The sequence below is a fragment of the Atheta coriaria genome, unplaced genomic scaffold, assembly GCF_025399875.1.
Source record: "Atheta coriaria isolate IRGN ID8LTWV9N9 unplaced genomic scaffold, Caltech_Dcor_3.1 hic_scaffold_6_pilon, whole genome shotgun sequence".
Lineage (NCBI taxonomy): Eukaryota > Metazoa > Arthropoda > Insecta > Coleoptera > Staphylinidae > Dalotia > Dalotia coriaria.
Window position 1 is genome coordinate 3,951,892 of NW_027045448.1, and position 25,566 is coordinate 3,977,457.

At 36.9% G+C, this 25,566-nt stretch overlaps 1 protein-coding gene across 3 annotated transcripts in view; it reads right to left on the reverse strand.

Annotated features, from left to right (window-relative positions):
* Nucleotides 1–9,667: 9,667 nt before the first annotated feature.
* Eip63E (cyclin dependent kinase Eip63E) overlaps nt 9,668–25,566 on the reverse strand; it is a 91,431-nt gene continuing 75,532 nt past the window's right edge. For all 3 annotated transcript variants that reach the window (XM_065304306.1, XM_065304307.1, XM_065304308.1), the window contains 6 exons: nt 14,273–14,469; nt 12,567–12,658; nt 12,223–12,397; nt 11,752–12,153; nt 11,434–11,686; nt 9,668–11,355 (listed from right to left, as the gene is read on the reverse strand). In XM_065304306.1, coding sequence (XP_065160378.1) covers nt 11,282–11,355; nt 11,434–11,686; nt 11,752–12,153; nt 12,223–12,397; nt 12,567–12,658; nt 14,273–14,469 — 1,193 coding nt within the window. In that variant the 3' untranslated portion in view covers nt 9,668–11,281. The remainder of the gene's footprint in view (nt 11,356–11,433; nt 11,687–11,751; nt 12,154–12,222; nt 12,398–12,566; nt 12,659–14,272; nt 14,470–25,566) is intronic.

Below are 25,566 nucleotides of genomic sequence, written 5' to 3' on the forward strand. Positions count from 1 at the left end.
CTCTTTAACTTTACGTCGAAAGATGAAACAATAGGATATGACGCAACTGAGGAGGAACAGGCAGAATGCATTTGCCCAGACTGCGACTGTTTTAGTATATCCACTGCAAAGGTGTAATGGATGTGCGTATTTTAAAGCAAGTCTTTACATTCTCGATATGAATAATTGTATATATTTTTTATAATGTTAGTAAATAAAACACAATATAATATTACAATCTCGTTCATATTTCTTTTTGGTATCATCCTCTCTGTCGTTTTAGGTATTGTTGTATTAAGTCACATTGCATATAAGTCTTATGCGCGTGGAGCGTGTGCAACATAGCTAAACTTAGCATGGTGTTATTGTTTTTAATAGGTAGAATAAAGTAAAAACTTAAATAGAAGAATCAAATAACAATAACAAAAACACTCGGTGGTCGAGTGGAGACGTGCACCTGCTGGCATGCTAGCAGACACGGATCGAATCTAAGGTATAGAAGGCATTTTTCTCAAATATAAAAATATCAGGTGTAATTTGGGTTGCATATATGAATTGCAATAAAATATAAGAGAAATTGAAATACAAGTGAAGGCATTATGAGAAGTAAGAAAGTAAGTGGAGAAACGCATAGAAGAAATAGAAGAAGAATGAGGAGTAGAGAGGATAGAAGGAAGAGAAGAAGAGAACAGAAACAGAGTAGAGAAGAGGAGGAGATAGAAATCCACAGGAGTGGATCAGATTTTTAAATTTTTTGGCCCGTGTCGTTAGACAGTAACTGCTTCGATGTGTCCATTGCTCCCGGCCCATCCTACAGCTACGATGTCTCTGCGCTTCATCCCCGGAATTATCAGGCATATCAACAATTTTTATGGTGGGGGATCATCCCCAGAGAGAGGGAACTCCTTATTAGGACATGCTTTTAAGGACTTGTAAAAATATTTTTAATTTTTAAGTCGCCTCAAGAGAGGGGACACTTAAAATATTCTTACAAGTTCCGACCTGTACCTGAAATGAGAGAAGGAGTACACAAATCATACAGGTTACCTTAACAATTTTCATAGAGGGGATCATCCCCTGAGAGAGGGAACTCTTGCTGAAATGATAGAAGACGTACATACGAGTACAAATCAAAGAATACAATATATTTTACTATTTCTTTATTAACAATAGAATAAAAGTTTGGACTTTACAAGTCAACAGAGTATATGTCGCCATATTGAAATAGGATTTTCGACCTGCTAAGCCGCGCACATATAAGCGAGTACCATTTCGTACAGTTTTACAGTGATACAAAAGGGAAATTTAAAGTGCAAACAAAAAACTCTAAACACAATAGACCTGGCTCGTTTTCACTCGACAATCAAGGAAACTAATATACAGGGTGTTACAAAAAGAAAACAACTTTATTTTTGAATATACGTCAACGACAAACTTTCAAACACTACAAATATGACTATCTTTTCACGTAACATAAAGGAAAATTAATATACAGGGTGTTGCATTTATGCATGAATGTCATAGGAAATTATGATGCTGAGTGTCTCAAACAGAAAATTGCAACTTGCAATTGAAAAACAACCAAAACCTACAAGTATAGCTTATGTTCACTCAATGAAAAGGAATGTACAAAGTGTTAGAGAAAGAAAATTCAAAGTTCAAGAAAGGCAAGAACCAAAACCACAAAGACAATATTTTTTTCAAGTAACACCAGGAGATAGGTATAAATAGGCAGGATGTTAAACAAAAAAAACAATTTATAATAAAAGGTAACATTATTTTTTTAATAGTCCCGCTTGAGATGCTAGCCGACGGTCGACGGATTGCCATAAATTTACACTAAGACATGTTAATTGTTAATAAAATACAGATTTGCGATTGATCATCTTGTGTTGTTGGAGAAAACTTGTGACACAACCCGTGTTGGAGACGACAATTTCCTGATTAGTTTTACTTAAATGGAAGCTCCTATATTTGCTAATTGAGAACTAACAAGTTCTATTCCAAAATTGAGTTAAGTATAATTCTACAGGTGAAAAATAATCAGGGAAGGCCGACGGAACCACACGCGAGCACAAATGATCTTACGATGAATCTGCGATTCATGAACATTTAACGCGATTCCTATATATGTCGTTAATTGTTTGTGGAATATACTCGTAAACCGATATACCTAATTATGATCGGACGAAACAGAACTACGAGTAGTTGTGATGAACACGCGCGATTTACCCGGCGTCCGAAATAAAAGTGCAATGTGCCCAGTCTACGGCGACAACACGCGGTCACTATCAGTTTGCGATATGCTTGCTGAACGCGACCCAGGAGATAAGTGGTTTCATTTTGCTTATTGGCTGCACGCAACTCAAAACAATGTTTATTCACGATTACTAATAAAGGCAGGATGTGATGAATAATAAAATAAATAAATATGTTATAAGCAGGGAATACAAAGAAAAACAACTAAATTCTAGAAGAAAATCTAAAATTCCAGGAAGAGATCTTCCTAAACTTCCAAAAAGTCGAAAACGAATTTTTGAATAATGTACGAGAAATTGAACCCAAGCAATGAATTACTTAATTATAACTATCTTACCAAAGCGTTTGACAGCGGAACTCGAAAAGCAATTACAGAAGCAGATTCCGAATATTTCGAATTTTCAATCTGTTTCGTTCTATCGCTTTTATTTAATGAGATAATAACAACTGAAATATTGTGAAACACGAGCCTTATTTTTGTATGGTACCTAATAAAAAATTTCCCATAAATTTATAATTTGCAATTCATTATTTTCTATCACTTTTACTTTACAATATCGCGGTAAATGACGCTTCATAATGTTTAATTCGTCGCAGAAATACAATACATGACAGCCCACATGCTCTCGACAATATGAAAACTTACTTGGCAAGCCACTTGCACCGCAATATGTGTAGCTTAATATCTAGTTCAGTGGTTCCTAACCTTTTCAAGGTCACTACCCCTGTGAACAAGTATGGGAATTGAGTTTACCCCTAGCTAATTTAAAATAGTTAACACCACATAAATTCGAACGAAAATATGCTTATTATATAAGAAATTGCACGATTACGTAACTACTAAAGTAATATATAAATAGCGCCATGCTACCATTTACCGTACTATTATTTTGTTTATTGCTATTTTAATACTATTTCGTGCCATCCCGTGTTACCCCCCTAGAATCTCCGTTTTACCCCTGCGGGGGTAATTACCCCCAGGTTAGGAACCCCTGATCTAGTTGAATATATGTATATTCCATATTGGAGTTAGCACATGCACCGACGGAAACAGTACACAAAACATTAAATTCACATATAAAAATAAATAATTCCATCTTGGAATTGATTCAATGGTCAATTCACTCTAAATATCAGTATTGATCGAATACAGCGCGAATCACTGAATTAATTAATTAAGAACACAGGTAAAGCCAACCACACCGCCCGACGGCTAGAATAAAACTATTTGCCAAATGTCGCCGTTCATGTCAGCAGCGTGCAGAATACCGTTTGTATCAGGTAACGTTGCGCGCAGCAACACACACACAAAACCCAAACACTGATAACACGCACTACAAAAAACGAAAACAAGTCTTGAAATTATGTGTATACAAGCCAAATTCAATAAAATCAAACGTAAATATTAACTAAATAACTCAAAACTTGACGCAATTATCTTCTTTCACTACTTCTGCAATATGTTTTGTTATCTTAAAAGTCATTTACTAATTTTAATAATTAGTTTCATATAAACCATTCGCTTTAAATCTAGAATGTTAAAAGTTAAGTGAAAAGACTCATTGAACTGAATTGCATCTTAAAGTACAACTTTTGCGCTTTTGTAAGCGAAGGAAAAACTAAACAGTTAATTTTGAGATGTATCAGCCGAGAACGCAACTATCATATATATTTGCAACACGCGGCGGAACGCGATAAATCAAAACAATGTAAATACAAACTAATGGAGAACACAGGAATTAAAATGAAAAATATAATTGAATTATATACTTACCAATGCCGAACTCATGGACTCCAAGGCACGGCAAATACTGTAAATAGACAAAGAAATTACACAGCGGAGAAAAACGAACAATCTGTGCTGTTTAGTTAAAAGTTACTTACACTAGCACGATGGGCCATCCTAATGATGAATATTAAATCAACATGGGGGTCGACTATAATCGATTGATGATCGAATATAATGCGAATTTGGAAAGTAGATAACCGGACAAACAATACGAGTCGCGTAAAATATTGGATCAAGCAGATACCGACACGAAACTGGCTGCAAACTGTGCAAGCAACGACGCGACAGTTTATGATAAGAAAGCAATAGATGCGCAAAGCCAGTGCGTCGGCAGGCGACCTTGTTCGCGAATCGCTTTTGCACGTTACCTGCGATCAAAACTAAACTAAGATGCGCCAACATGCGGCGTGAGGGAATCTCATGCATTGCATTCTCGCGGTAAATGCAATAAGAAAGTGAAAGTTGTGTTCGAAACAAACACAATTCTCGTGTCGAATGCTCGCGCTTGCTGATAGCTATAGAAATAAACAATACATGTCTATTTTACAATTTTTGTTAATGCTAGTGCCATCTATAAATAATGCAAAGAGTAGTCCCGGAATTTGGATTAAAAAAATTAATAAAAATTTGAAATCCGAATTATGTAATTCAGATTTCTTATACTGAAAGATTGCCCGATTTTACACAAGTTACGAGTATTTTAGCGATATTTAATTCAATAGAACAAGAGGGATTAAAAATTGAAAAGAACGAATCGCAGATTCTTAATCGACCGACGACGTTAACGATTCAACGATTCTGAAGAAGTTTTCACTTCAAAAGATTAAGTTTACTAAATTAAAAGGATATACAGTGGAATTCCGGTAATCCGACAAACAGTTTGCAGGGCATTGTCGGATTAGCGAATTTGTCGGATTATGGAGTGCTGCCTACGACCCTATACAATCCGGAACTTTTCACAAAAGAGTACCTGGTAATCCGACAAATTACAAATTCAATGAGAAGATTTATTGATTTAAAATTTAGTAAATTAAACAAAAAAAAATAGAAAAATTACGTTTTGCATATTATAAAATTTACGTCATTAATGCTATAAAACTTACAAAAAATATGCAATACAGTAGAATCCGTTTATTATGACTCCGCTTATATTGACCAACCGGTTATTATGACGTACCTACACTACCAAGTTTGGTTTTCATATAAAATTCTGTATAAAAAAAGTCGGATATAATGACTTCGCTTACAGTGACATGTCGCTTATTATGACCCATTTTTAACAGATTATGTCCGGTTATATTGACCAACATGATTCTTTACACCTCCGGTAATGTTCGTTGATACCCGACGACGTTCGACACGTGGCGAACTTTTTATATTTATTGCTACATTTCTTTTATGATTGTCAAATTACTTTTATGTATTTACTATCGGAAAGGCCAAATGCTTAAATAATAAATATAAGCATTCGGGCAGCAGTACCTTGACCACGACTTAATCCGTATTTTCCATTAATCCGAATTTGGCGTGGGTCATTCGACAATCTCAATGCTTTTTAAAAAACAAGAACCGCATTAAGCAATCGTTCAATTCAAATGTTTTGAAACCGAAGAGGCTTTGAAAATCACAAGAAAATTAATTAAATGAAAAAACAAAAGCAGAAAAAAATTACAGATTACTTGAAGTAAAAAATACACTTGTATGTGTTATAATATGCTGATTACGTGCAATTTTGATTTTGATTTAATATGTATGAATATGTACATCTTCTATATATATAAAATTTGCGTGTCACAGTGTTTGTTTCCATACTCCTCCGAAACGGCTTTACCGATTTTTACCAAATTTTATATGCGTATTCAGTAGGTCTGAGAATCGGCTAACATCTATTTTTCATACCCCTAAGTAATAAGGGTTGTTCACCCTTAACTTTTTTTTAAATTTTTGGACAAATTCTTTTGTTTTTATTTTTTTTTTATAATGTGGAATTAAAAAATACATACAACCCTAAATTTTTAGTTTTTTATCACCAACCCCTATTTCTTTATAGCCATTTTAGTAATTTAATCATTTTTCATTCCGCTCAAAGAAAATTTTTATATGCGTATTCAATAGGTCTGAGAATCGGTAACTTCATATCTCTAAGTGATAAGGGTTGTTCACCCTTAATTTTTTTTTAAATTTTGGTCGAAATTTTTTGTTTTTATTTTTTTTTAATGTGGCATTAAAATATACATACAACCCTAAATTTTTGGTTTCTTATCACCAACCCCTATTTTTTATAATAAGTAAGTTACTTTTTGTCTACAATAAAATTTATCTAGAAACTAGAAATAATTTATATGGCAAAACAACGTTTGCCCGGTTAAGTAGTATTTACATAAAAAAGGGATTTCATTTCACAAAACGCTTTGTATGACGTCCGCTTATTATGACGTGTTTGTCAATTCCCTTCGATGTCATTATAACCGGACTCTACTGTAATTTTACATTAGGAAATAAAAGTGTACAAATAAATGTACCTACTAAAATAATTAAAATTATGAATCAATCAATTTTAGAAGAATTAAAATATTCGTAATTTTTTTTGTTTAATTTTAAGTCCAAACTGAGCAATCAGATTTAAAACTATACCCGTCGCCTCGAGCCTCGAGTAGTGGTACGTACAAGTTATAACTTGTTCATTCACGCATTTGCGACCCTTGTTGTCGGATTACAAGAGGTGCAGGATTAAGCCGGGTCCGGATTACCGGGATTCCACTGTACTACATAGCAAATAACAACAAGCGTGAAATGCAATAAATAAATAAGGAAAGAATAATTTTATTATAAATTTACCATTGTCGCACACAACGCAACGAAAATCACGCCGACAGCAGCAGGAGGAAAAATATCCTTGAACATCCGTTACTACCTAGTAAGGGCGAAGGTTGTTTGCACCGAGAGGCACACACGCATGTCGCCACATGTACTACTTTTGCCAATAAACCGAAAACTAAGTGAAAATTCCATCTCGCAGGCAGCGAAACACGTTCGACGCGACGATCAAAACAAATTGGGCAGGTAACACAACCGCACTAGATCACAACACGCGAGTTACTGATACCTGGACATACCTGCATCAAGAACCGCAATCTTGCAGCAATATACGCATGAGTGTTGATTTACACTCACGGAACATGAAATAAAGTTGAAAAATCTTAGAGTTTAACTTGAGGACAAACTGTGTTAAAATCGATATAAACTACATTCTTAAATATGGTTTTATTTTTAATAAAATCATATTAATTTCAAACTACATCAAATTTACAGCGCATTGTAAAATCACAATTATACTAGGCTCAAAATTAATTTGAATGAAAAAGATAAACTCCAGAAAGCAACCGTTTTGCTGAGCAGTTGAATAAACAAAAAGAAAATCCAGTATAAATGAAATAAAGAAGCCCTTCCTCTTAAAACGACAAAAAAGAAAAAGTCGACTTGTTGACCAAAACAATTCATAAAAAATAAAATACCCAATAATTAAAACATAAAACAAATTGAAGCTGAAATGCTTCCTGTTATACAAAGACATTTATTACTTAATATTGTTTTCGATAATTCTGTATAATTATCTTACAATTATAATATAAACAACTATAACTATTTACAATGCAACTTCGTACAAGTTATCCATACAAGTCACCTTCATATTCGTGTGTTTACGACGTCGGTGTGTTGTATCTCATCGGATTTAGTTCAATTTTCAATATTTCTTTCCTTATATATCTTCTCCTCAATCAATCGTCATCATAATCAATAAAATTTCTTTAAATATTTAATAAATACATACCTAATCAATGTATATTTTTATTAATATAGTAATTACCAATCGTAATCATTTAATTAATAATTGTTATTAACAACTCTTATCACAGCGACCATCAGTTTATTACTGAAAATTGCGTGTTTTTTTGTTTCATTATAATATTTGTCTTTTTACGTTCAGAAACACATTCATTCACTTTGAAAAGTTCATGTTGAGTTTACGTTTTTTGTTTGTCAATCAAAGTCAGTAAAACTGATGTGGATACAGAGTGATATTCATAAGTGTATCGCTATTTCTTTCTTTTTGTTATCAAATTTTCGTTTGCTCTGTTCGGATGATACCTACAGAATGAAAATGAAATCATTTTGATTTAATACTTATTCTTGTTACAATGATTTTCGATATTAGTTGAATGAGAAACAAAATGAAAAATTATGTAGCCGTGAAAGCGTGCTTAGAATATTGAGTGGGTCGTGTATTCGCATATGTTGGTGCTTTAAATTAATCAAGTGCAATCAACAAACGCATTTTCTTCTTTTTGTTTTAATGAATTTGTCTTAGATAATTATATTTCGCAAACGTTATCGAAATAATTTGCTATAATGTCAGCCTAATCATCACTATCAATTAGTTATCATATATCGATATTGTAATTTCGCGTGCATATTACATATTTGCTTCATATTAAGAACAGGACGCTTACTGGTGCATCGTCCACGAAATGTGGCCTCGCAGAAGTAAGTTGGACGTACCGTAAAGGAGGGGTGCATTTTGCCGCGTACCTTTAGTGCCTTGGACTAAATCGTAATTTCTTCCACTAGTTACGACAATAACGTGCTATCAAATTTCGTAGTCAAACAGACATTATGTTTTTTACTAGTATCGATCGCTAACAATGCTATTATAGTTAATGATTTTGATGATGATTTTACATGTTAATTATCTAAAATCTCTTTATCGCAAATTACGAACAACTCTTGATTGTTTAAAGTTTCTTAACGATGTCCGACGACTGAAACGAATCGTGCTAATTATGAATGTCTACCTAATTCATCGTTTCGTTTAGGCCTAATATTATTTATTTACTTTCTTACGAAATGTCTCGTTATTTACCTGCTCTATTTAGTGATAGTATTAGAAAGTTATCAAGTAAGGTGATTCAAATTTACAGTGACCATGAAAGAAATTTCAATTTTGAATTTTACTCAATTCTGAACATTAGTTGAGAAATGCAATCAAATGCTTCCATTTTATGAAGCATTACTGAACATCTAAGAGTGCAAGAGAAAGATGTAAGAGTTTAGCAATTGCATAAAGAATCAACCGTATTTTCTTAAATATTGAAAACGCTAATCGATGCAAAATCATTGAATGCTAGTCATAGTTAAATTGGATAATCACGTTTAGCTACCTGTTCACATTATTCCGTTTCAGTTTGGCACGTATCGCGTAAATTTGATTCGTTTGTTAACTATCATTAATCTTGGTCTATGCTTAATTTATAAGTTAACTTGTATATCAAGTAAATGGATTTCCGAGGATTGTTTTGCTGTCAGGTCGATCTACACTTCTAAAGGATTGACACATCGCTTACATGTATGATTTCGGTACAGTGCTACTTAAATGGCTTAACAAATTTCGAGGCTGAAGTTATGTAATGGAGTTTCTTTATAGATGGGGCACTAAGTTCAACTCTATGAAGTATTTTAGTGAATTGTAAGTCAATTTCTATTCACCACAACCACAAGAATTCTTGGTCTACTGTGTTTTCGTACCTTTTGTTTTTGGTGTCTCTTGTCGTTTTATTCAACTAGTAAATGCAACGTAATATGCTAATTTTACGAACTATATTTTACACAATTCATTGGCGAACTTCATAACTATAAGATCGTGAAAAAATATAAGGCAAATAATTATAAAATAAAGAGAGAAAGTAACTTAAAGATAATGGTTTATAGTGTAGATGAGTTTTACAAGTACATAATAAAAATGAACCAAATGAATCATACCAATGTTATGAATTCCTTGTAAACAATTCTAACATTTTAATTAAAAATTAAGAGCACATGAAATCACATGAAATTTTCCGGCATATTATCATAAAATCAAAGTAAACTTAGCAGAAGTTTGCTTGTTGGCAGCACAATGCCAGCTTCAGTCCACCGAATGACTGCAAACATATAAATTTACAGCATTTACAGCCCATAGTTTTTAATTAAGAACTACAATCTGTGACCAGATACATGTTTCGTTTTACTAGTCTTTTATATGACAAATTTACAGTTGAACTACAATTGAAGACTGCAATCAGGCGCCACACAAATCTCTCGTTAACACTGAGTTCAACTACGAATCAATTCAGAAGATACTAGAATCACACACATGGCAGCATACTGATTTCTATTGCAGTGCACAGTGATCCTCTATCGACATTTACCGACTTTTTTGCGTGCCATCATAATGCAGTCTTTCATTTGCTTCATTTAGTGGTTAACATCAATCATATAAATAATAATCATGTTACAAGTAATGCATATTTCATTATCAGTATATCATCATCGTAATTAATAGTATCGACATTCGTCTCCTTGCAACAACTCTTCGTTTTAATATTTTCTTCATATTTTCATTATAATAGTATATTTTATAATTGAGCACCATGGAAGGAATGGATCTATTTTCAAAATTTCATTTTAGGTTTGTTTATCAATGCAATTTCATTATTTGTTAGCCAATTTTTATGTTTGTCAGCTGATCGTTTGCACTTTAGCCCTTTTTTGCATCATCCATTGTTTGCCAGTTCACGCAAAAACTATAAACATAAATCAAAACTTCCGGCTCATGAAGATGAAGAATTTTCTTCGATGCGCTCATTCACGTAATGTTAACTGGTGACTATATGTACGTAATATGAAAGATGAATATGTACAATTGGTACAAAACTCCATTGTAAAATTAGCCCTTAAAAAAAGAGAACGCTCCATTATCATAAAAATTATAATCACTAAACGAATAAGACAATAATTATAAAAAAATAATTATAAGACTTAAAAACATAATAAAATATAATCCGGCATTGATTGCGTACGCGATATGTACGCAGCGATTCACATAATTCTTCATTTATTTAGATAGTAGCTGTACATTGGTGAAGCACGTTCTGGCTGACAGCGTCAGCTCCAGGTAATGTCTTCTATCGCAGACCTATCGCATCCTTGATTCGTTAAACTTATGTTGTTGTAAAAATAGTGTCGTGGGTGGCGACTCCGCAAGAGATGAAGAGCAAGTGTAGCACAGTCAAGCCAGGTCATTGTGTTTTAAGTGTGTTCGGTTGGTATCTTGTAGCATTTTCGTCGGTGTGAAATTTCGTGAAATCATTGCTTACAATAGTTGTTTAGAGTTTATTTAATATAGGTATTGTTCCTGAGTTTGCGTCGCAACTCGCTTTACTTCGGTCGCGGTTTGAAAAACGACATTTCGGTATGTAAGTGCACACCTTCAACACTGAATATTGACACATCTAGAAATAATCAATAAATTAGTAAGTGAAACCAAAAGGTTTTGTTTGTGTAACTATTTTAAATAGAATCTGACATACCGTCCGGGAGTTCGTGTAGTTTCTTAGGTAATCCGGCGAAATACTGATGCTGCATGGCATCGTCAGCACCTATCCGATTCTCAGGGTTCAACTGCAAAAGAGAGGAGGCCATCGCTTCGCCCTGCGCGATGTCGAACAGTCGCGGCCAATAAATGCCCAAGTTCTTAGGTCTATATAGCACTAGTTTATGTGGCTTGTAGCCGGGCAATCGCGTCACACCGTCCCATGTTTCCTCTGTCGGCGTACCAAGCACCTGAACAACACAACAACAATAAATAAAAATCACATCCATACATATTAAAACTAAAGTAATATTACCTTAAATATCTTGTCAAGCTGGTCGTACGTGTCGCGGTTACCGGGGAAAATGGCCATGCCGGTGATCATCTCAACGAAGATACAACCGACGCCCCACATGTCCAGCGACGTCGAGTACTCTGTACTGCCCAGCAATACGTCTGGTGGCCGGTACCAAAGCGTCACCACCTCGTTGGAGTAGGTGTGGCTGGGCACGGACTTGGCTCGGGCAAGACCGAAGTCGGCTAGCTTCAGTTCGCCGATCTCGCTGATCAGCAGATTCTGCGGCTTAACGTCGCGATGCAGGACGCGGCGCGCATGGCAGTATGATAGTCCCCGCAGTAATTGAAAAAGAAACAGTCTGACATTGCGTGGATCCAGGCCTCCGCTATGTCGCTCCAGGTACTGTGATAAGTCTGTATGCTGCATTAGAGAATAAAAAAAAAATCAATTTACCATCTCATTAGGATGCAGATAATTTGATATACTTACAACAAATTCAAACACAAACGTAAGCGTTTCTCGCGTATGTACAATGTCATGTAAAGTGACAATGTTGGCGTGTTTCAGTTCTTTGAGAAGGGAAGCCTCCCGAATGGCCGTGAAGGGAGCACCCTCCTCCTCTTGCAGCCGAATTTCTTTCAATGCTACTACTTGATTTTTTAAACTGTAAACAAACAGAGCGCAAACAAACCCAATTAGAATCCTGGCTGGCGTTGCGCTTGTTGCCAACGAGCGCACCCTTTCGAAAGGGTGAGCGCGCGCGCAATAATCGCTTCGCTAATCTGCTAATTATAACAGCGAGCGAGGAAAATTAATGGGGGTGGCATACGTACTTGCTAAAACCCTTATAAACAGTTGCGTACGATCCCTCGCCTAATTGTTCTAATTTAATGTAAGCCTCGGACTTTCCAAACGGCGAATCGCCCTGCGACAAAAACAAAGACATTAATTCATGTGGCCGGGAAGCCAAAGTTCGAAAACGTTTCCAATTAAATGATTACCACTACAACTGCGTCATCTAAGTCATCGACACCGATGAAAGCCACCGCATTGAGTTCGTTTGCGAAAATAAAGCAATAAAACCTCTCGCTTAACGTTCGCACATGCACGAATGCGCAAGGGAAGATAACAACCGACGATAAAACACAACGCAGATCAATTAGACTCAGAGTCTTTTTTATTGAATTCTTTCTAATGCGTCCTTTGTCTCCGCGCTTAGAACGCAATGAGCGACTCAAGAAAAAACGGGTCATAAACATTCACAGCGTATGTTTGAATGACTACTTTTTTTATTCGCATTGAAGTCACGTAGGTGCAATTCACCGAGACGCGGGTGCATTTTAAATTTGACGATGGCCGTTGCTTCCGGAAACGCGGCAACAAACGCGTCTGGTTTCCCATTCAGGGCAACCCAGTGATTAGGTATATTCCGAGCGCCGGGAGGTGGGCGCAAATACTTTCTTTAACTGAAGTCCGGCTGCACCCTCGCAGGCGTCTAGACGACCTGATCCTGACCCGTGATACGTGACGCTTTTTTCAAAGCACCACATTAGCAAAATTAATATTATAAAATAAAATAGGAGAGGTAAATAAAGGAAATAGCCATGGAAATTAAGTGCGCTCATTTCATTGGATTCGCTAATTTCGTTGCCTTCGTTTTAGTAGCGCTGGAAGTTTAATGATTTTACTCGTAATGGAAGAGAATGGGTCGCGGATGGCGCTCTGCCAGAGGGATATTTGTTTGTTTGTTGATTGAGTGCGTATTTCGCCCGCGGCTTTGATTTTAATTGAATAAAGAAGCGCGCCTTGCTGAACGAAGAGAATTCCCATCTGGATGGATGTCATAGGGCGATTTGCAAAAGCGGCGCGAAACGAACTCAGGACACAACTGGGTTATTTACTAATTAGGCGCGTCGCTAAAGTGCCCCAAGCTGCTGTCATCGTATACATCCGGGACTAACAAGCGAGGATAACAAGGGGCGAGGTGAGAATAACAGAAAATAACAAAATAATTTATCAACATTCCCAGAAACAAAAAAAAATTATAGTAAAAAATTCTGAAATTTGGAAATGTATAAAAGCTAAAAATGCCGCTTGAAAAAGGATCATAAAGTATGTTACGAGGTTAGGTAATATGCGGGCATCGTTTGCATTCGTTTCTCATAAACTTTGGAAGCATTTGGTCGTGATCGATGAACGCGATCGCTGCGAGTGCAGTCGAGGTGTAATAATTCCCAAGGTTTGACTTGCAAAGAAAAAAAACGCTGGAGATCGATTGCTCCACTGCCCAGACTTCGCTCTGGTATGAAAAATGTTCCAACCGCAAAAATATGATGCGATGGCTTTACAAGAAACTCATTTCGCCGCAAGTCTACAGACATAAATACTTAATGTTGATTTATATACGCGTTTGAACCCTTAGGATCTCATGAAACGTTTGCGCCAACTTCAAAATGGGCAACAGAATTTATTTGCTCAATACAGTTGTAATGGTGTTTTAATAAACACAAAAAATAAGTTGGGTGTAAACATTACTTACCCCGAAAGCAGAGAAGCGCTTCATCCGGCGATGGTCCGACCCCTGATTGAGAAGCACCTCCGACTTGGGTCTCGGGGGCTTTTTCGGTCTGAGGATCACGCGCGTCTCCTCCCTGATGTCGTCATCCAACAGCTTGCTGTCCGACGAGACGGAGAGCTGTCGCTTTACCCTGTCGTGACCCGACATGTTGTTCCATTCTGCAACAAAGCGAAAAAACGCGTAAATAAGATACGAAGAGAGAGATTTACGTATAGACAAATTGCACGTCGTTCGCTCCAGAGCTAACGGCAAAAAATTAGATAAATCGGTAAGCAACAAAAAATCGAGAAGAGAAAATTGTCAAGGGGTGGATAAAACCATTGGATTGACACTTTAATTTCGTCTGAAAGACATTTCAAATGGAAATAAAAGATGAGCTGTGTGTATATTGCGAATGTAAATGTGGAAATATAGAAACGCGTTAATGTCACACACAATTGAGACGAGTAGTAAAGCAGTAAAATCTTAGTTATGATCGTTATAAGGAAGAATATAAAGACATAAAGCAAACACGCTAGAGACCATGACTGCGGATGAAATAAACTTACAGTTACAAGGAATATTATTGGATATTAAATTTCGGTTCATAATAACTTGACTAAAAGGACATTAAAGTAAAATATCAAACAAGTTTCACGAAGTTAATTCAAACAAAAGAAATTCCTAGATAAAACTGTCCATAACAACCTGTAGGTGCGACTATATTCTAATCCCTAGGGCATACTGAGGCTGCCTCTTAAAAACACTTTAATTTTTAATCTTCGGAACTTTACGCCGTAAATTTCACGTCGCTATCCTGCAGTTTCGCAGTAACTAAACATGCAGTTGGTTCACGTATGCAACGCAATGCAATCATATTTACTCAACGACTTTTATTTGCCCCTTTTCGTGATTTTTTTCTTCTTTCGTATGGCGTTTTTCGTTCTATATTAAATTTGGCTGGTCGTGGAGCGCTGCATTTTACGCCATATCTGCCTCTGTCACTTTGTTGCATTGTTCATGCACGCCACACATTTCATCCGACTATGATTCATAAAGCAACGAGGTTAAGTTAAATTGTAAAATGTAACTAAATTGCACCAGACAGTAGAAAACAGTGTGACACCAACATTAAAATTTCCCAAAAATAGTGTTGTTTTAAATTTAAGCCCAAAAATAAGTATAACCATATGAAAAAGAAAGGATTTTAATTTTAAAATGTCAATTAAGATTAAAATTTGTAAACGAACATCTTGAACGTTGAAATTCGCAATTTTAAACGAATTTCACCCCCATGAAAGCAAACAAAACGAAAAGCGATATCGCTTATTAACGCTAATTAGTTTTTTTTGCGCTCGCAAACGACGCAAACACCATTCACAAAATGCGCCTTAGAAACGTGAAGAGGTTCACTTCGTTCAGTTAATGCGAGACCTGTGGAGTAACCTCCGCGACGCTTCTCTTATCGCAAAGACGGAAAGGGCAAGGGCGGGCAGGAAAGAGCATATAATACTAAAACGTAACGAGCACGAGAGCACGTCGTTACGGTCTCAATTTGAGCAGCGGCGTAATGTGCGTGTACGCCGCATTGAACACTCGAGCGTGCATCCTGCACGGGCGCCCATCATCAAGAAGGCGGCTGGAGACGTCTGCGTACGCGGTACCAATTAGCGCCGCCATCGTGCCGCACAAAGCGTTGTAAAATATCCGCTTTCAAGTGGCAGGTGAACGAGGGCTTTCAACTATTGACGATTAACGGGATGTCTTCCTGCGATAAGACGACTGATTCTCATGTGGGAGATGAACAGGCAAATTAACAGTTACTTTAGAAGTTATATTGATAATTATTAAGTTCAAGTTAAAATATTTTAGGGATAATAATTACGGCTACCCTCGGTATATTACCCACAAAGGTCACGCAAATAAAGCTAATCGCGTTGCGATCGCAATAGTGTTCGAATTGCAATGGAACAGCGTCAAAATTGGTGGAGGCGACGGGTTACCGCCGCACATTTAAATGCACCACACAATAAACGCAATAATGTATGTAGATAAAGCGCGACCGCCGGCGGCGGCGGACGTTATCAAATTGTCTGCGCATTTTGCACACGATGGAATGAACCAAGCTCCAAACGTGTACATCGTACAAATGAACATTCAATCCTATGAAAAAACTATCCAAACCAGACACAGAACTAATTAATACAAACAAAATTAATTACGCTAACAGTAATTTAATACGCCGCTATTATCAAAACTCGGGATTTTACTCGATTCCGATTGTTATAAAGTTTAAATCGCTCGTCGTTTTAACACCAAGGAAGCGATTTACCGAAGCAAAGAGGTGATCGGATCGTTCCAGATTGGAAGTTAAATTGAAGGCGAAAACGTGATGGGTAATGCGAGATTTCCAATCTAAATCGCAATCTCGTCGACGTCACCGCCGCCGTCGTCGACTCCACTGGTTTACAGTTACTCGTGCGCAAAGCGCCGAACCTCATTGTCTTATTTTCATCATTTTCTAATGCACCGCGTCCCAATCGCACGCCTTTCAGACTTCGTCAAAATATAACACCGTATTATCGGACCATTTGTCAAATTATCCTTAGACGACGAGACCTCGATGATCGGATTGCCAGCTGTCGCTCGCGGAATTAATCATACGCCTGGGTGTGTCTCGTGTGATGAGACAAAACATCATTCCGTGAAATTAGCACATCACTTACGTAGATGTGTGTTGTGTGTATGTTGACCAGTGCACACGTCCACGCTATTGTAATCAATCGTAATCAGTGCAATCGCAAATCTATTGTTGCCGCAAGCAACGCATTATGCATGTATTATGCATGCGATGCGAATATATTTATGACGCAATAATGTGCGTCATTACGTGCTGTTATTGATTGGTGTTCAATACGCTTTGATTTCATGCGCATTTCTCCTTTGCATTTTACGGAATTAATTAAAGTACAATCAACACTATTATGCGGAAATCCGAATAATCTGAGCAAACATATTCAGGGTAATAACATCAATACAGTACACGATTCAGTGGAATGAAGGTAAATGTTTGTACGTATTCGGAAATCAGAGAAATGCTCACAGGGTTCGCAGAAACATAATTAACTGAATGCATATTTAGAAATTGCATGCATCAATTTGACATAGCGTAATATCCAATTTCCGAAAGTCATTTTAACTTTGTACCTATGTTCTTCCCCGAAAACTTTGCCGCCAACTTCTCTATTATTATGTCTAATAGTAATATGTTTCAGTGCAAAGATGGCACGCTAGTTATTAATGCGGCAAATTGACGCCGCGCAGAATAAGTTCCAGTTGGCGCGAACTGTAGCCAGCGCGCGCCGCCTTCCCGGCCGGAAAATTATAGCTTCGATTAACTCGGTAATTAATTATTAGCCGCGCGCGATCCGCCTCGCCTCTGTCGGCTTTTAAAACCCGAGGCGTTACTTCTGCAAAGTCCTATAACGCCGTAAACACGCAGGCTTAACATCTGCCACTTAGACAACTAATAAGTCATCTTAATTTTCATTTTAACGTTGATATAAATACACTCGTTACTCTAGAATGCAGTAAACGGCGGAGAGAAAATTAAAGCATGTGAAGTATAGACATGTGATAATAAATATTGCAGCAGAGTCTGGAGGCAGATAAGAAGTTGAAGTTTGTTGCAACATAAATCATTTTCATTGGCATAATGAATTTTTGATGCCGCGCACTGCACTTTGACGTTCGTCGTTACGTCTTTCTTGTAGGTTTTACTGTGTTTCATACAAGTTCCCATTCGGAAGCTTTGAAAAGTTTACAACAAAAGCGTCATATTCGTCCGGGATATATAACAAACATATGTTATAATGTGAAGTCGTAACAAAGTTTTATGTTTCTTCAAACTCTGAAGTCATATTGAGCAAACAAACAAACTTTTAAAGTTTCATAAGATTTATGAAAATAAAATTTATAAATTATAACCAAAATATACCTATTTGAGCTCTAAATATTATATTTTCTATGACAATCATCTTGTGTCGTAATAAATGTCTCACATCTATACAAATATCGCCCAACATCTCATCAGAATCATTTGCAGACAGTTTATTGCGGAAGTTGAAAAGTCTCTGTCAAATAGTCGTCGCTGACTAACCGACGCCAAGTGAATATTACGTATTCTATTTTCCGCAATAATCCCAGACGCAAAACAATAACGCATAACAATAACTGGTACGCGACATGCGGGCAAAGTTGCAAAGTGCTTAACCGAAACTATCATCAACCCGCCGCGCGATGCTTGTAATTGTTGACAGTCGTTAATAAGTTTGCGTTTAATAAGTGCGCACAACTGCCATCCACAAGCACCAGTCTCGAGAAGTCATCACAGTCATAATCAGCCAAATTGTTTGTAGCAACACAATACACAATATAAATGCAAATATTCATAAAATATTTTAATACTTTTAATACAAACTTCTTTTTCTATTTTTAAGTAAAAACGTGTCTCAAAAGTGGCAATGACTCTGCTCGCAGACATGAATTTTGCTGAACAGAATGCCCGCCGGGCTTTAATTAATGCAGCGTGATTAAAATCGGCTAATGAAGTATTTATCAAGCGTCGCGACGCAGGAGCATCGCTTGTTTGCATTCGGTTGGCTCATCGCGCTATCGATGTCCGCACCGCTCATGAAATTACCAAGTGCAATCAAAACTTTGCCACTTTCGCATTTAACATTAATACAATTAAAGGCAAATTCATGATATTGAGAATATTTCGTATAATGAGCTCAAATAAGATTTCTACTCGAAATAGTAAACTAATTTTGACGCTGGGTTGGCACAATATTATCCATGCAGAAAGTGTTCGCTTTATCCACCCTCCAGACAAATTTAATTTCCTTGGCGCTTTTTTCCGTCTCGTGTTTGCGCTTTGTGCCTGCATTTTCCATGAGCGTTCTTTATTTCTAGCTTTAAATCCTCTCATTCCTCTCATATTTGATCACAAAGTTCTTTCATCCACCGGTATTTAAGTTAAGCAAAAAATGTTATTAAATATTTTAAAAAATCAACAAGAACTTAATTAAAACTGTTTATTAGTTATAGTTTTGTTTGTAAATTCCAAAAGTTATTTAATATTTCTACCTACGCAGTAAATTGAAAAACTAATAAATAATATCGGTAAATAATTCATTATTCACACTTAAACTGAATTTACAACGCTTCAACATATCAATAAATAAAATAATCTTGCATTTAACAAATAAAGCGTGCACAAAATATAAATTACATCCATTGAATATATAGATTTAAATCTTGCATTGTGTACAACTAATAAATCAAAAGCGTGCATCGCGACTGACTCACAACCACCGACATGGTCTTGAACTTTGGTTATAATTGCACGCATCGTGTAAACTGCACTTGTGCCAAGCGCGTACCAAGCACGTATTGTCAACTTGTGTACACTACGAGTTAAAACGTGACAAAATAATAAGTAAAAGTAATATAATAGAGAACAAATATCGTAAAAGTAAACAATACAGTTTTTATTTATTACTTGCTGCAATTTCTACAAAGAGCCTTAATAAATATTTAATATGATAACGAATGACAACGTTTTCCTTTCTTAGCTCGTCATAACAAAACAATGCATGACGCTCTAAACAATAAATAATTAAAGTGCCCCGACAATCGTCCATCAAGCGTCATCGATCAATACACGCACACTTCTTTGCTAGGATGTGGCGCTCCCAAGTAAATATTCGCATGATGCGAGAATGAAATCGTTGAAAATACACTCGAGCGTGCTCAAGCTGACAATTTCAAAGAATTGCGTTCGAAAGTAATACTGCTTCACCGTGTTAGCCGGTCATTAAAAAGTATGACGTTATTGCAAGCCGTTCTATTATTACCGGTACAATGATGAATCGATTGGCAGAGAAAGAATGCTTAGGTGATGAATAATTTATTGCTTCATTTCTCTTCGATTCCTGTTGAAGTAAAGTACACACCTGAGTTGTAAATTACATTTGAAGTTACACTTTTATTACGAATCGAAATAATTTTTACCTCAATTTTCAAAGCAATGAAAATGTGAATATTGGATAGCACTGCGGTCGAAGTGAACTTTTAGTTTGTTACTTTTACATTTTGACGCACAATGAATAAATGACGTGAAGTGTAATTAATCCGAGTTAAAAATTCATCACAATGCTCGTTAAACTTTTGCATATCACATACAAAGTGTTGCAGAAGTAGTAATTGCCGCAGTTCTCGTCTAAACATTTCTAAATTTACTTTTATTATTGATTAATATCTCATGTGACAATGTGTTAAGTGCTTGCTTATACTCTTGATGTAACTCCGTTGATATTGTCAAGGTTCCCTGCCTATCGATTGTTTACACACTCGGTGAAGTCCGTGAACTTTCAACTCTTCGCGGTTGGCAGACGTTCAAGCGCAAACGAGTGCGCGCAGAGCCGCACGGAGCGCATTAAAACTTTGTTACACTTTTGATAACGCGCGCCGGGCGTTTGATATAAAACTTTTCTATTTAACCGCGAATGGCGAATGGCCAGAGCCGCTGGGCAGCCTACGCAAACTCTTCTCGTGCGTGCACAAGCATATAACATCCAGCGAAACACAAAACTTTGTCTTTTGTCATCAACATGTTTCAATTCGTTTAACATTTATATAAAAACATAGGCATGTGGATGTAATGTGCAGATTTGATTGTTTTAATGTAGTTTGTAATTGTCGGGCACAAGGCCGACATGGACATGCACGAAGAAAATTCGTGACCTAACGACATAACATTTGGTTTTTTTCTGATGTTGATGACATGCGATTGTAATGTAAGTATAACAAATTGAAAACACGTTTCGACCTCGTTGTGCGAGGTACACGAGTTGTCTACTGCCATTACACGCATCGGTAGAAACTAATAAACGGCACCAATTTGGGTAGTATTCCTATTGAAAATATTATTTTATATTCTTTTTCAAAAGATTTATGGGGAATTTTCTTCGCGTATGTGTTTTATTAAGTATCAAGGGTGTGATTTGATATCTTTATACATTTTTCTGAGAATGTCGTTAGTATTATCTAAATAGAGCAATATTTTCTTTTTAATGTAGAAAAAGAAAACAAGAAAAAAATTAACCAGCAAAATATATATAAAAAATTAAATTAGTTTTTCTATTAATGTTAATTTAAATATAAATTCATTTAAATTTTTTTGAATAAAAATGCAAAAAATGACAAAATGAAGTTAAATTAATTACATACTGTAACAGAATAAAATGCAAAACAACAAATATTTTAGTTGGTTCGAATTAAATTCAATTAAAATCATTTTCATCCACAACTCCTATCAAATAACACTGATAAATTTAACAGAAAATAACGAGTTCCACAACACAACGCCCAAAAACAAATTATTACTAAAAGTGTTACAATTCTCTTCCGATGCCCAACCCCCATTACATTTTTTCCGCTCGCTTTTTTATTCGATGTAAATTTAAACATAAAAAATTTCCACAACGCTGTCTGTACTAGACAACAAATTGCATGTTTTATATTATGTTAGCGCACCGCCCTTCCGCCTCCATCCCGTGTTTGTCGACTTTCCGGCCGGCGTTTTTGCATGTTTTCACATTGTGCGTTGTATTTAAACGAGCGCATTTTTTCCGCAATTATTTTTCATCTATTGTTACAGAGCCACGCCAGCGCCGTTAGTCGAAAGCATTAGTTTAGTAATTTTAAACAAGCGCGCCGAATAAAGCACGGTGGGTTGCGGACGCAAACGGCCTCTCGCAATTTGATTTATATCGTCACAGGATTTCGGGATAAAATCGCACACAAAGCACCCCTGCGAGGACGACCGCACACACCAACATTACCGCGGTGCAACAATCAACATGGGTCACAACCTGGACGATTAAGGGTTGATAAATGGATGAGTAAGTCGTAGAAATCTCAAGATGGAACAATGTTATGCAATTTAATTGCGAACAAAGAAAATTATCCGAATTATAACATAAATTTAAATATAAAATAATATAAATCATAGAAAATTTAATGTTTTAACACCCAGTGTAATTAATATTAAACGTAAAGAGGCAAAAGGGGTGCAAATTAATTTACGTCTGGCTGCACATCTCTTTGAGAGGGCGGCCGCAAGCCCATAGGTATATACCCAAGTGTGCGTACGTGCGGCGGCGGAGGCGGCTTATCGCGTTTTCTTATCACTGCGTTCGGTCGTAACTATTAAGTCCCGTGCATGCACGAGTAAATAAACGCACTGCAAACGCGTTGGGGGTTGCGCGCGGAAACTTCAAGGCGTTGAGCTTCGATCGAAGTTAAAGTTGAGTCTAGTTGATGCGATGCGCATCAGAAGCTTGCAGAGAGTTTCGGCTAGAGTGGCTAGACAAACACATCCCGATGCGTTCGCCTTAATGTGGTGGAGGCGCCGGGTCATGCGGTGCGTGTGGTATGAGGGCAACTAAGCTTCAGACTAAGTGCGAACCCATTCAACGCGTAATTATAAAGGCACGAGGGCGAAAGCAATTTAATTGTGACGACCACATAAACGCCCAAGCAGAAGACATCAAAGCATGAGAAAGTTTAGTTCAAGAACAAAAAAAAGTTAATATCACAAAGATGAAAGAATGCGAATGTCAAGGATAAAACTCTTCAAGGATAATTTCCAATGAAAACTTGCGCGGAATGTTTTTCAAGGCTTTCGCGTAGATTCCCTGCATGCTTCATAAATATGTCAAGAGTCTCGGCATTGCGCTTGTTGTATTCCATCCCCCCATGGAACAAAGGACAAGGACTACGATGCTAGATAAAAAAAAAACAAGAAGAACGAAGCTTACAACTACCACAAGTTTTGTCCATGTAGTAATAGTATTAGATTTTGTTTGACAGGTCATCAGGTAGTGAATAATTGTCCCTTGTCTTTTCATGTCCCTACAAAGAGCAAAAGTTGGAAAAAGTCAAAATTGATTTGTACTAACTGAAGTAAACAAACCACAAACCACCAGCGTATCCTACAGGTGCTTCAGAAGATGATAGATTAAGGAAATAAGACGTCTGAACTTGGCGAAGAGAAAGTCGCCGCCAACGAAAATACAATGTGACAGTCAGCGCAGAAATAGAAATTACAGGAATAGAACTAAGGATGAAAAAACAATGCGCGCCTGGAAGACAGTTACAAATGGTGTATTTTGTAAGCAGAAGAAGAAAAAGAAACTCACTTGATATGGGTTATTTTTATCCCATTTTATATCCGAAAATAATTCAGTGTGACAAATTCGCAAAGTTTGATTTATCACACACGACACCAGACACTCTGTATAATTTCCATTTACCTGTGTCACTTTTTCCATGTTCAACCAGCACGCTACGATAGTTTTGCTAGTGAAATTATTCACCTCTCGTACTTTTGACACTTCCAACCCGACTGCATGCCATCGCCGGCGACAGAAATTAATTACCGAAATATGTTCCTCGTCGCGACGGCGTGAAATTCGGCAAATTTTCGCGCCTCCACTCGGCAATCAGTCATAGACCCTCCAGGTAACAGGCATGTAATGATATTTAAAGCCCGAAGCGTTATGCGACTAAATTGCGCTGCTTCCGGTTAACGCATCCACCTAACACTCACACGCACACACATTTCCAGGATCTAGGTACATGAGTATCATATGAGAAGAGTGGCAGACACGCTGTTGCTACTTAGTTGGTTAGTAAGCGTAGACTTTCCCTTTTAAATGATGTATAGCGGGCGCACAACACGTCATCTAGATTAATGTCTAGGCATACGCGTCACAAAGGACTAAGAGGTCCTCGGCGTGCATTATGAATTACGTCGGCTGGCGCCAGGACTCCGGGACAAGCATTTGTTATGCGATGTGGACGGATGTTGTGGCTCTGGCGCGGTTAATTAGTTTCTCCTTTCTTCTACCAATGTGCGAGCATTAAAAAAAACTCCATGCGATACAGAGTTAACGAAATCTATTGTTTGTGCAGGATGTGAGGGGAAATTCGAGTTTGGTGGGCAGGTAATCGAGAATCGAGAACAAATGAGTTTGATCACATTCATCAAGGGTTATTTCTGGAGTACGACTAACGATCGTACTAATTATACCAACCAAGGATAATTAACACATACACATTGTTAGTTATACTTAATTTGATAAACCATAATGGTTATAACTACTTATTCACCATACAAAAATATGTATAATATTGGGATACATTTATAAACGTTCACAAATTATCCTTGAAAATCCTGTGTCCTGTTATCAGAAACGAAACCCACGCTAATTATCATAGAATTTCAGTGAGTCACCATAACACAGGACATGAATAATAGGCATTGTGATAGAATCAAAACCACGAAACCCGATCGCATAAACAACAGAGCGCGGTGGCGGCAGGCGTGCCGGCAACAACCACGGACGGATTGCGCCGCGCCGAAATGGTTGATGGCAAAACGTGACCCACATCAATTACACCGCGCGTCCGTATCTCAGTCAGCTTCGATTCCACGCACGCAATTCGCGTACACCAAACCAGGCAGCAAAACAAACTCTATCATGCAAGCAGGAAGGATGATATCTACAAGGGGATCAGCAATCAATTAATTTAATCCAAAGTATATCGCGCATTAAAAACCCATCAAATCCACCAGAAACCATAAAACACAGCCGGTAATAAACTCATATATTTCGCTGTATATAAATCAAGTGCTCAAAACAAAAACTGCAACTAGGCTAAAAGTTGAGTTTATTAGTGGATTTACTTTGGCGAACGCCGGGTATAAATGTGAATCGTTAATTAAATCAGACGCCCGTCATTATTCATGAATTAAAATACGAAATATATTCTGCAGATACTAAGATAGAATTTGCTTCGAACACCGCGCTTTGATGATTCGTATGCCTCTGTCCATGACGCCTATTTCTGCGCGTTAATTAATCATTAACCGTACGTCGGTGCGTCGTGCACGCCCCAATTATCCTTCCAGGCGTGTATTAATTTTAGCCAACATGAACATCATTTACTATAGGTATATGAAGTCCAGTGCTGACGTCATACAATTCCATTTGCAATTTAATTTTATTAAATTCTTGCTTTTGCCCGCTTAGGTTTTAATAAAATAAATAGTTTACTTATTGCTTTCGTGCTCATATGACAAAGTATTAAGTGTTGATTCCAGGAATAAGATATTCCTTTATATTTTAAAGAAATGAGAAAAACTA